This window comes from Microplitis demolitor, chromosome 2 (genome assembly GCF_026212275.2).
Source record: "Microplitis demolitor isolate Queensland-Clemson2020A chromosome 2, iyMicDemo2.1a, whole genome shotgun sequence".
Lineage (NCBI taxonomy): Eukaryota > Metazoa > Arthropoda > Insecta > Hymenoptera > Braconidae > Microplitis > Microplitis demolitor.
The window spans coordinates 6,535,761-6,547,840 of record NC_068546.1 but is presented as its reverse complement, the minus strand read 5'-3'; the positions used below and the strand labels follow the sequence as shown (position 1 = coordinate 6,547,840).

Below are 12,080 nucleotides of genomic sequence, written 5' to 3'. Positions count from 1 at the left end.
TGATTCGGAACGAGTAATTCGTAAGTTCGAATTATTCGCATACCCCTACTTCCTAAGACCTTCAAACGTCCACATCTGATGAAAACTCGATTTCCGTAAATCAGGGTGAAAACTATAACTTCCCGAATTTTTCGAAAATTTTTGATTTTCTTAGCGGGAAGTTAAAAAATTTATTTTTTTATTAAAACAATATTTTGAGCTAGTTTCTACAGGGAATGAAAACTGAATAGCTTACCCTGATTAAACAACTGAATTCGACCGAATTAAAAATTTTAATTCTATTACATTCTGCTAAATTCGGTAAGACAGAATTTAAAATAATTAAAATTTTAATTCTGCTCAATTCTGTCGAACTCTGCAAAACAGCATTCGACTGAATTGCAAATTTCAATTCTGTTAAAATCGGTAAGACGGAATTTAAAAGAATTAAAATCTTAATTCTGCTCTATTCTGTCGAAATTTTATTTCATGATCTAAATAAACAGTTCTCTTCATTCTAGACTATTATTTACTTAATTCAAATATGTTCATATTTCAACCAAAACTTTTACGTTCATATACCAAGAATGATAAGTTCTTACGGCAATAATTTGCTTTTTTGCACCAAGAAAGTTTCTTGGCTGAAAGCCCCACCACTAAAGGTCAAACTTTTAACGTGCAGTAGAGACACGGAGCTCATAAGTAAGCTAAAGGTGAAGAGGAGGGGAAAACCCCATTTGAGCGACTTGTATTTATAAATTGTTTCCTACTTCAATCATTCACTGCGGCTACAGGCACAAAGCATGAGATTGCCTCTCGAAGAGTCTTAGATTTGAGTCCCATCTCTGACTAATTGATTTTTTTTTCAATATATCTAAGGCCTGAAATTTCTTATCTCAAGAAAGGTTTTCTTATTCCAATAAAACTAACAATCTTCAGTCAAGTAAGGTTTTTCTTCAGTTAAGACTGAGGTATTCTTCAGCTGAATTTAACATTTCTTGTCCTAAGAAACTTTTCTTGATTCAAGAATTTCAAATTTCAATTCAAAAATTTTATAGTTTAAAATTAAGAAATTTTAAGCAAAATAATTTCTTCTGCCAAGAATTTCATTTCTTCAAGTAAAACTTTTTATTCTTCACTTCAATTCAGTAACATTCAAAATCTAAATCAGAAATTTGCGGATTATTTCCGAAATAAACATAAGTAAATCAATTTAAAAAAATGCTTACACGGTTCAATTTAAAATGATTTCAGAAAAACAAAAATTATTTCGTAATGAAACAGAATAAAACTAATTTAAAAATTTTGAATTTGTTTTAATTAAATTTAATTCTGAGTCAGACTAAAAATTCAAGGATTATTTTCGAATTAAACCGAATAGAGTTATTTCAATTCGTTTCAATTCTAACAAATTCTGGTTTTCGTGCCGAATTAGACAGAATTCATTTTTAAGTTAGATACCGAATTAACCGAATTTATCTGAATTAAATAGAATTAAAAATTTAATTCTATTTAGGGTACTCTAATCGTCACAGGTTTCAATAAGCGTCCATAAAAGCGAATACATGAGCGCCACAGTTCATTTTGAATTTTTTAAGAACAACATTACAGAGCTATATAACAGCCTTCTTGTCTCGTGCACGGGTTGCCGGTATAGCAAGAATATTTATTTGTATTGTTGTAAAAATTATTTTTTACTTTTACATATAAATTTATAAAAATGGTTGAAGCACAACGAAGACGCGTAGAAGAAAAAATGTCTCATATTATCGAATCAATGGATAAATTTTATTTAAGAAAAATGCAGGTAAATCATAAATTTTTATAATTTAGAGGTTAAGAATGAACTTTTTTCTAGTTCTGCATGAACTTTATCCATTAAGATTTAAAATACCTAATTTTATGAAATTTTTCGTTTTATTGACTATTATTCGGCTGTCATCTATAGTTATTCATATTTAAATACCATTGTTTTCTTAAAATCTCACGTGATTAGTTATTTTAAATTTCACAATTTTTAGAATTCTGTATATAAATAAATATATTAATTAAAGATAACTTATGTTCTAGCGCCATGAGTGAAATTTTGAATTTATAGATTATGCGAATTTTCGATTATGAATTAATTTACCTTAGATTAATATAAAATATTTGAAGATACGATGCAAAATAAATTAAAAATTTTTATTTCTCATTAAAAATATTAGAAACTTCATTTTTCATGTCTAAAAATTTTTTAATTTTGAAAAAATACACTTTTTTAATACACACTCCAACCCAAGGTAATACACTTGGCTTTTGACATCTATAAGATAGAAATTTTAAGGCTGTTTCTTGACTTATTGATAAGGCCACAAAATGTTGACAAAACAATCATAAATTTATGTCATCGAAAAAATATCCGCTTATAAGACTTGTCATAAATGATTACAAAAAGTAAATTACAAATAAAACGATACGTTTTTTTGAATGATATTACTTTTTTTAAGAAAGAAAAAAGAACACAAATTTTTTATGGCTCCTAAGACCAATATCTGTACATTTTATCTATTTAAAAAAACCCGGCTTTGAGACAAAATAAAATTTGTCTTAAAGGTGTCTCTATGCTACTTGAGAAATAAGAAGTTGAATTTTTCAATTGAAAAAGAAAAACCTGTGCCTGCAACCTGACTATTTTCATACCATTATGAGTTTTTTTCCATGTAACATGTTACTCATATTTAAATATACATTTATTGACTGTTTTCTATAAATGCAATGTTTGAAGTAAAATTTATAAAAAAAAAATGTAAGGGTGAACAAATTATCTGATATTTATATCGGAGTTGGGCTCTAAGTGTTGTGAATAATTAACTATCTAATATTGTATATTTCACTTTTAAAAAAATTTCATCAGCAATTATGTAACGGTAAATCGATGATTCCCCGAGTCAAAAAATTGCACTTACATTTAACTTACATTAACTTATAAAACTTACATTGAACTTACATAAGCTTAATGAACTTAAATTAAATTTAAATGACTTATTGGGCTTGATTATAACTTGAATGGACTTAAATAAAAATATTGACTTAATTATAACTTACCTGGAATAAAATTAACTCAAAGGGAAAAATACATATCGTAGGGGATTTCTAAGATTGTTGGGAATATTTGTGCCAAAGTTCAAGTTTGTAAGCCAGATAGTGCAAAATCGCGAGTATTTTTATTTTTGGACCCACTGAAACCCCCCTCGGAGCTAGTTATCGGAAAAAATACCGACGGTGAGGGGTTCGTAAGATTGTTGGGAATATTTGGGCCAAAGTTCAAGTCTGCAAACCGGATAATGCAAAAACGGGAGTATTTTTATCGTTCAACCCACTTGAATCCCCCACGTAAAAGCTGAAGGTAATTAATTTTGTCTATTTTTTTTAACATTGAACTATATGACGATCTCAACGTCCGACTTACGATTCAAATGTCGACTCGGGAGTACATCTAAGTTCCCTTTGGGTTAATTTTATTCCAGGTAAGTTATAATTAAGCCAATATTTTTATTTAAGTCCATTCAAGTTATAATCAAGCCCTATAAGTCATTTAAATTTAATTTAAGTTCATTAAGCTTATGTAAGTTCAATGCAAGTTCTATAAGTTAATGTAAATTAAATGTAAGTTCAATTTAAAGCGGCTGAGGCAGCCGTTCGGCACGCGTGTGGCTCGGATGATCGCCGAAGTTAAGTAGCATCGAGCATGATCACTACTTGGCTGGGTGACCGTTTAGCCACACGTCGGGTTCGAATGAAGGTCTCTGATCGCTAGGCGCGGGATGAAGATCCAGTGATCGGTAAAACGGGAATTTTATCGATCACTGGAGCTTCACCCAATCCGAACTGTACTGGCTACCCTGATAGCCAAGTTGGCGAGAAACTGACGAGAAACTTGCAGCCGCAACTGGAACCAAGTTGATCGCCAACAGTTGGTACCTCCAATAGTTGATGGACATTTTCTGAGAAAGTTGGTGGCAAAAGTTGTAAATCCAAAAAGTTGACGATCACTTTCTGAGAAAGTTGGTGGCAAAAGTTGCTTGCAAAAGTTGGTGATCATAAGTTGACGGTAAGTTTACTTTCAATTTCCTCAGAAACTTGTATTCCAGTTGCGGCTCCATACTGCCGCCAACTTTCTGAGAAAGTTGGCGGTAACTTGTAGCCAAAAGTTGCAAAAGCTGAAGTTGTCGATAACTTGTCGTCAAGTTGGTCGGAAACTAATGAATGACCAACTTTTTCTCGATCAACTCGTGTTATCAGGGTAGGTTTTCTCTGTGGTTTCCCTAGCCACTGCACCTCTATTGCACAAGGGAGGTTGCAGGACATCACCGTAATGATGCAGTACAGTATAAGCACAAGTCGGGCCACAGCCGCACAACGGAAGGCAGAGGAGGAGAAGTAAAGCAGTTTGCGATATAAAGGCAAAAAGTGTAAAAGGCCGTAATTGCGGCTATACACTAGAAAACAATTAAAATTAAAAAAATGTAAGTTCATTTTTTTGACTCGGGTCTTTATGTATTTAAAAATAAAAACTGTATCATATAAGACGTAGAAATGATTTATTATCTGATTTCAATGTTTAATATTTCTATACCGATTTTCTTGAGTTATTAATCGATCTCAAAGTTTTAAATTGTCAACATGCACAATACAACTTTGTCGTGTTAATTCAGGATGAATTATTTCTCAAATCAAGACTTTACTTATATGTATAAAGTGATATAACAGGTAATAGCTTTATTCATTGATGTACTCTGCCTTAGATTATTTTTTAATTTATATGAGAAAAATCAAAACAATATTGTGAACTTCATGATAAATGTCTGACTCATATCAATTATTTGAGGAAATGATGTTACAATGGCAGTGTTTATAATATATATATATATATATATATATATATATATATTTTTTTTTTTTTTTTTTTCAAAAATTTCAGTAATTAATTATTAAATCTGTATCTTTAAGACAATAAAATGTTTAAATTAAATATTTCATTTTTTATATTAAAAACAAATTATTAAATAATTATCGAAATAAAAATAAAATTTTAATATACCACGTTTTTAAAACGAACTAAAAAGTATAAAATAATATTTCTCAATCTCATAAAGATTTAAAACCACATACAAATTCCGAACTTCTTACAAATAGTCCTGAAAATTTATAATTGTGAATTTTTAATAGTTATGAAAATACTTGTAAGATTTAAAACGAAAAACGTGGAGCGCATGCAACAGATAACTATAAGAAGTGTAGAAAAGAGATGTCAATGAAAAAACTTGCAAATCAGTCCATATTATTTGTAATGCATTAAAATTGTTAATTGAACTATTAACGCATCAATTATCTGTTGCATGCGCCCCACGTTTTTCGTTTTAAATCTTACAAGTATTTTCATAACTATTAAAAATTCACAACTATAAATTTTCAGGACTATTTGTAAGAAGTTCGGAATTTGTATGTGGTTTTAAATCTTTATGAGATTGAGAAATATTATTTTATACTTTTTAGTTCGTTTTAAAAACGTGGTATATTAAAATTTTATTTTTATTTCGATAATTATTTTCTGCTTTTTAGTAATGTGTGAGTGAAATTTTGAAATCGATTTAAAGGCCTGGATAAGCTAATGACGGAGACATGCAATAAATTTCAGCTTTATTTCAGTTTCTTTTCACTTAATCAAATCTGAAATAGAAAATCGCTATTTCTACCTACCAATATATTAAACTCATTTTTTATAGGATTTACACTTCAAAATATTAAAACAAATTAAAGCCAGATTCTTTTTAGCTACAAATTTTGAACATATGACTCCATTCATGGTGCTGGAGGTCCTAGTCGTCACATTCTTTCCATCTCCTTCATTGTATTTTCATTACACGGTGTTTGTTTATCTGTCATCCAGTTGTGAGCTATATTCAAGAATATAACTCATTCAGACATTAGTTTTAAATGAATTGTAAAAAATTCGTACTGAACAGTCAAACAAACGAATATGAATTATTTATTCGATTTTTCTTCATTTGTTTTTGTTTTTTTAATTTTTTTCGTACTCTTCTAGTGCTTCTCCTTCTCATTTTTAAAAAAATTTTTTTTTAATTTCTTGCATTGTCATTTAATTTTGAGCTTTGTTCCAAATTTCAAGTCTCTAGCTCATCGAGAAGTTACTTTAAAATCAATTACAAATTCCCACCCGAACAGACATACATAAAAGCGAGTTAATAAAAACGTGGTAAAATAGGCCATTTTTTCACGTAGGAAACCCATGTACCCCTTAGCTCGCTACCGCCCTTCTTATGGAAATAAATAAATTATATTATTGCAATTAAAAATAAATTTATTATATAAAACTGAAAACATGGCAAGCCCCTGACACTATTTTTCGACCATTGAAGATACAAAGTTTAAGCTACTAGTTGTAATTGTGATTCTATCGCCCTAATTTTTTTCAACCCCCTGTAAAAACGCACGGGTAGAATGAATTCAGTTATGGACCATAATTTTTAACATTTTTAAATTTCTTATTTTCGAATTAGAAACTAAATACACACAGGAATAAAAGGATTTCTTGGTGCGAAAATTTTTGACTTGCTTCAAGAAATTTCCCGTACGATAAATTGAAAACAAAACATGTCGTGGAACGAGAATAAATTTTCTCAGAGCAAGAAAAAATTTTTTGAACCAAGAAATTTTTTCTCGTCCTAAGAAAATTTTTGTTTTCAATTTATAATGCAAAAAATTTCTTGCGCCAAGAAATTCTTTTTTTCTGTGCAGGTTTAAAAAAAATACTTCTAATAAATATGTTTATATTTTTTAGGGTGATATGCATCGATGTGCAGCTTCGTGTTGCGACAATGATACATATTCTCTTCAAAAAGTTCAAAATTGTGTACAAAACTGTGGCGAACCGCTCAGTAAAGCTCAACAATATGTTCAATCAGAATTTGAAAGATCACAGGTAATAAGTGAAAGAATTGTTTTTTTTTTATTTTAATTTAAATATAGTAACCAAATTATATAATTTATTAGAATCGATTACAAAGGTGTATCATGGAATGTAATGACAGAGTAATAGATAAAGCTGGGCCTAATCCAACTCAAGATAAAGTTAATCAATTAAATGATGATTTTGAAAAATGTGCAACAAAATGTGTTGATAGTTACTGCGATCTTCTTCCAGCCTTAGAAAAAACTATGAAAGAATTTCTCGCAAGTGGAAAATTTAATCAATAGTGTATAATATAACTATATTTAAATGTTAAATTCTTTAAATAAACAGATTTTATCATTAATACAACAAACAATTTATTTCATTTATGATTAAGAGAATTTCCTATTTGTTCGAACCTCGCGCAGAGTATGCAGTTAAGTGAAAAATTCTAACCAAATTTAATCAAAAATTTCCTATGGACTTTCAATTGAAAAGATGATAGATAATTAATTTTGTAACATATTTCGTACTTTTACGAAGAAGTCTCAACCTTGATCATATATTATTTTTATCGAGAAATAAAAAAGAAAAATCGTAAAAAAATTTGACAGTGGTTTAGGATCAAAATAACACTCGGTGTTACTTTAGGATTAAATAAATGTTTGATAAGCAACAAAAAAAAATACTGATTCAATAAAAATTGTACATAATCAATAATACTCTTAAAACTTAAAAATATTCTCCATAAAACTTGCATTATGAATAATAGTCCATAAGCATTATAGAGTATCAGAAATTAAAATTTGGCATTTTGTCTATAATATCTTTTAAGTGAATCGGCCGATTAAAATTCTTTTTATAGTCACAATAAAAAAATTTAGATCTTATAAAATTTTGTTATTTGAAAAAAATGGCTAAAATCAAATTTTTCTCTTAGTTTTTTATTAGTATTCGAATAGATATTTTTCAACTGGACTATAAACTTAATTATTAGAATTGATTAATTCGTTTAAAAAATATCGTAAGCTAAGAGACTCAGTACCCGATCACTCCACGTACATGCATATCTATATTTACTAAATATAAATATAGGAATACATGGAATGATTGAGTACTAGTTCCCTAATCGAGTACTGAGTCTTTTACTTTATAACAGAATTTATCGTATTTTGAAAATAATTTCTTAGATTTCAGTACGTGGATTTCTATTAATAAAACAATTCTAAAATTTAATAACTACTTTTTTATTAATATTTTCAACGGTTACACTGTAAAAAATTTTCGTGAATGCAGATTGAATCCGGAGGGGCTGACTGTTTATTTATTTAATCCTCTCGGAGTGAAATTCACTCCGAAGGGGAGTTTATTTCAACATCAAAACTCTGAATCGGAATGAATGTGAATTGAAAAAAAATCCAGATCACTCCTCGAGCAGTGATTTTTTCTTTTTTTTATAAAACTACAGATCTCCAAGTGACGGAGTGAATTTGGATTCAAATAAAATCCGCAATCACTCCGAATTCACTCTCAATTTTTTGCAGTGTACTTATGTAAAAACATTGTAAGTTTTTATAGTAAATCTTATAATTTATTAATAAATTACAAATTTTTAAAAGTGTTTAATTCTTAAACTTTTATACTATTTATATACTGTTATGACATATCATTCTAGTAATAGTTTAATAATCATCGCAGCTGTGATTATCTAAATATAAATGGAATGAATGTGAATTGAAAAAAAATCCAGATCACTCCTCGAGCAGTGATTTATAAAATCACTATTACTAAAATTACTATTATTAAAATTACTATTAAAATCCTATGATAATAATGTTTAATATCGATACTAAAAAATTATAAAAATCAACTGTAGAGTAGAAAGTTTTTAATAAAAATATATCTTTGTATTAATAAAAAGCATCTTCGTAGACAGATACACACGTAAAGTATATGGGAAGAATTTGAAAAAAATTTTATTCATAAAATGTTAAATTATGATGAAAAATAATTTAAATTTATAGTTAATTAATTAATCTTTTTTCTTTAGTCATCAATATCGATGAATATATGTAAAATCTCACCAATGTCGTTGATAATCGTTCACGGAATTCTTGAAGACAATTAATTGTCTTCACATTTACCACTAGAAGTATCCGCTATAGAAATAAATAAATAGATAAAAATGTTTTCAATCAATTAAATAAAATATTTGAAATAAATTTTCTAAATACTTACGGAAGTTTCATACGCATAAAAATCCAGCAAGTGATAAAAGATACAATAATGCAAATAAAACCAACGCTCATCAGAAGAATCCGATTTAGTTTTGGAGTTGAAGGTGAGTGTGTTTGATCTAGAATTATAAAACCAAGTCCTCCAAGAGTAAATAAAAAACTAGAAGCTAAACCTTCCATAATATATTGACCATTCACGCGATACGGCATAAATGCAACCTACAAATAATTTTAACAATTTAATTTTTTAAACTTCTCTTACTTTTTTACTTTATTAATAAAAACAAAAATCGGAGTGGCCACAACGAAAAGATTTCAAAATTTCCTGATATTTCCCGGTTTTCCACATTTTTCCCTGATTCATGAATTTTATTGGTATCATTAAGATATTCAAAGTTTTTATTATATTTTCAGTAATAAGAAATTTTATGTCTAAAATAAATTCAAAATACACTGGTCACAAAAATTAAAGGATATTAAAAAATTTCAAAATTTTTAAGTGATTTTTAAACGAGTGTGAATGTAGCAAACATCAGACAAATGTAAAATTATAAATAAATAGAATTAATAATTTAAAAAATAATATTTATAAAAAATGCACTTATTTATTTTAAAATTTTTCAAATGCGCATTTTTTGAAGTTTTATTTTATTAATTATTTACTCTATTTGTTTATAATTTTAAATTTGTCTGATGTCTGCTACATTCACGCTCATATTTTTAACAGGTTGTAACTCGAAGGAAAATAGTCGTACAACAAAAACAAAAAAAAAAAACAAATTGTAACTGCAAGTGTCTAGTTTTCTGATCTGGCCTTGCAATTTTTATATTTTGCACGGTTTCGGAGTAATCAAATACTAATCATAATTATCGAAAAAAAATTTATTGAAGCCCGTAGACCGTTTTTAAGATTAAAAGTTTGAAAATTTTTTTTCGATGGTTTTCTTAGGATTACTCCAAGACCGTGCGTACTAAAAAAATTCAAGACCAGATCAGATAACTAGACACGAAGTTACAATTTGCTTTTTTTTTTTATTGTACGACCATTTTCCTTCGAGTTACAGCCTGTTAAAAATTTGAAATATTTTTAATATCCCTTAATTTTTGTAACTAGTGTATCATTGAAACTTTTTTAAATTTTTAACTGTGGCAAAATCCAGGATACTTTTTGAAATTTTTTCTAACATTTTCATGATATTTCCCGGCTGCATTGAATTCCTTGATAATTTTCAATGTTTCTGGTTTGTGGCCACTGGAAATTTAAAGTAAAAATTACTCACTGGTCGTGTATGCCCATGTTCATCAGTCGTTGATCCTACACTAGGTGGTTCCACAATTACATCATAAATAATGCCTAAAAAATTTTAGCATAAAATACATTAATTAAATTTTTAATTATTTAAAAATAAATGTTATGAGATCAATCATTAATTAAAAAATATTTATATAAATCCTTGAAATTAAATGAATATTTACAATTTTATTGTTTCAATTTAATTAGTTTTGCGAAAAGGATCATTTATTAATTTTTAATGAATAAAAAAAAAAAAATTTGAAAAAGCCGGTACGCAGATGACAGTAAGAAATATTTGTGTACGTGGATATTATACGGTACTAACCTCCAGTAACCATAAAATATGATAAAAGAATAATGGAAAAAACAACCATCGCACTTGGTTTAACAAACCATGATGGTTTTTTTAATTTTAAATTTGGTACCTCAAGAACCAAAAATGGTACTCTGTATACTAAATCCATTTTTAAAAACTTTTAACTATTTATCGCTTTTATTTTTTTTAAAAACACATTTAGTGTATCGTCATTAGCGATCAGCCAACATATGCATGTCCTGCGCAGGGCAGGAATTTCCGTAGCGACCGTAGCACAGTGCCGCACTCTAAAGTACTGTGCGCAATGGCAATTAGAACACGGATTTTTAAAATCAGCATTTGAGTACATTAATAAAATTATTTTTTATAATTAGTATATTGAAATAATTATTTATCTTTACCTCCTAAGTGTGTTAAAACAACGCAGAAAAAATTAGTAAAGAATTCTAGTAGATCATTTACTTTATGGACAATTTTTTGAATAAAGAAAATATCTGTGGGATCAAATTCATATTTTTAATGTATTGCACGGCTCATGATGCGAAACATCAGAGTGTGCTTTACGATCGAAAATTTTTTCGCCTCACTTCGGCAACTATTTTATATTTCACACGAATTTAACTTTTGTATTTGTCCTCATGGTGGATTTTTCAAAGAGTTTTGCCACAGTCCATCTTAAGTCGTTGAGTAAGTTTCAAAAATATAATTCATTCAAAAGTTTACATATATGGGATTAATGTACCTTGTCACTCAAATCCCAGATAGCAAAATGACGTCTTGATTTCTGAATGAGTTCCTATTTATGATTTGGACGTCTCATCAACATCTTAAAGAAGTCTTTAAGAAGTTCTCAACATGTCGAATGAGCCACCTAGCGAACTTAGTAAGACGTCTTTAAAAAGAGTTCTCAAAGAGTTTTTTTCTGATTTCGCAAATAAGACTTTAATATGAATTTACCATGACGTCTTTAAGGAGCTCCTAATTTTAACTTCATAAAGAGTTTAAAAAAGAATACATTTAGACATCATAAAACTGATGTCTTATTTATGGAGTCTTCAAGAACTCTTAATTAAGAATTCTTAAAAATGACACTTTTAAGAAGTCAATGTAAGATTTCTTGAGAACGCCTTCAAAAAAACGTCGTAAAGCAGGTATTTCGACTTGAATGCTGTCTGGGATCCTAGCTACAATTTTCAACGAGTTTCGATTTCCCGGTGTTGAAATATGGTTTTCATGATACCAGCATCGAAACTTGAAGTTTCAGTGTCTCTACAGCCCGTCGAAACAAGCTAATTTCAA

General features: G+C 28.5%; 2 protein-coding genes across 2 annotated transcripts; one reads left to right on the top strand and one right to left on the bottom strand.

Annotated features, from left to right (window-relative positions):
- The first annotated feature begins 1,668 nt into the window (after nt 1-1,668).
- LOC103573059 (protein FAM136A) lies at nt 1,669-7,638 on the top strand. The gene is made up of 3 exons (XM_008551917.3): nt 1,669-1,786; nt 6,824-6,964; nt 7,036-7,638. Exons 1-3 carry the CDS (start codon nt 1,700-1,702, stop codon nt 7,237-7,239), a joined length of 432 nt encoding a protein of 143 aa, XP_008550139.1. The 5' UTR covers nt 1,669-1,699; the 3' UTR covers nt 7,240-7,638.
- Nucleotides 7,639-8,884: 1,246 nt separating this feature from the next.
- LOC103573058 (oligosaccharyltransferase complex subunit OSTC) lies at nt 8,885-11,023 on the bottom strand. The gene is made up of 4 exons (XM_008551915.3): nt 10,791-11,023; nt 10,452-10,525; nt 9,173-9,390; nt 8,885-9,093 (listed from the first exon to the last, which is right to left on the bottom strand). Exons 1-4 carry the CDS (start codon nt 10,927-10,929, stop codon nt 9,081-9,083), a joined length of 444 nt encoding a protein of 147 aa, XP_008550137.1. The 5' UTR covers nt 10,930-11,023; the 3' UTR covers nt 8,885-9,080.
- Between the last annotated feature and the right edge of the window lie 1,057 nt (nt 11,024-12,080).

Bases quoted from the DNA above. Each gene is read 5' to 3' on its own strand.
- LOC103573058 (XM_008551915.3), bottom strand. From the start codon at position 10,929: ATGGATTTAGTATACAGAGTACCATTTTTGGTTCTTGAGGTACCAAAT. The intron at 10,526-10,790 runs GTTAGTACCGTA...AAAATTTTTTAG, and splicing joins ATATTTTATGGTTACTGGAG to GCATTATTTATGATGTAATT. The intron at 9,391-10,451 runs GTGAGTAATTTT...AATTATTTGTAG, and splicing joins AACATGGGCATACACGACCA to GTTGCATTTATGCCGTATCG.
- LOC103573059 (XM_008551917.3), top strand. From the start codon at position 1,700: ATGGTTGAAGCACAACGAAGACGCGTAGAAGAAAAAATGTCTCATATT. The intron at 1,787-6,823 runs GTAAATCATAAA...TATATTTTTTAG, and splicing joins TTTATTTAAGAAAAATGCAG to GGTGATATGCATCGATGTGC. The intron at 6,965-7,035 runs GTAATAAGTGAA...ATAATTTATTAG, and splicing joins CAGAATTTGAAAGATCACAG to AATCGATTACAAAGGTGTAT.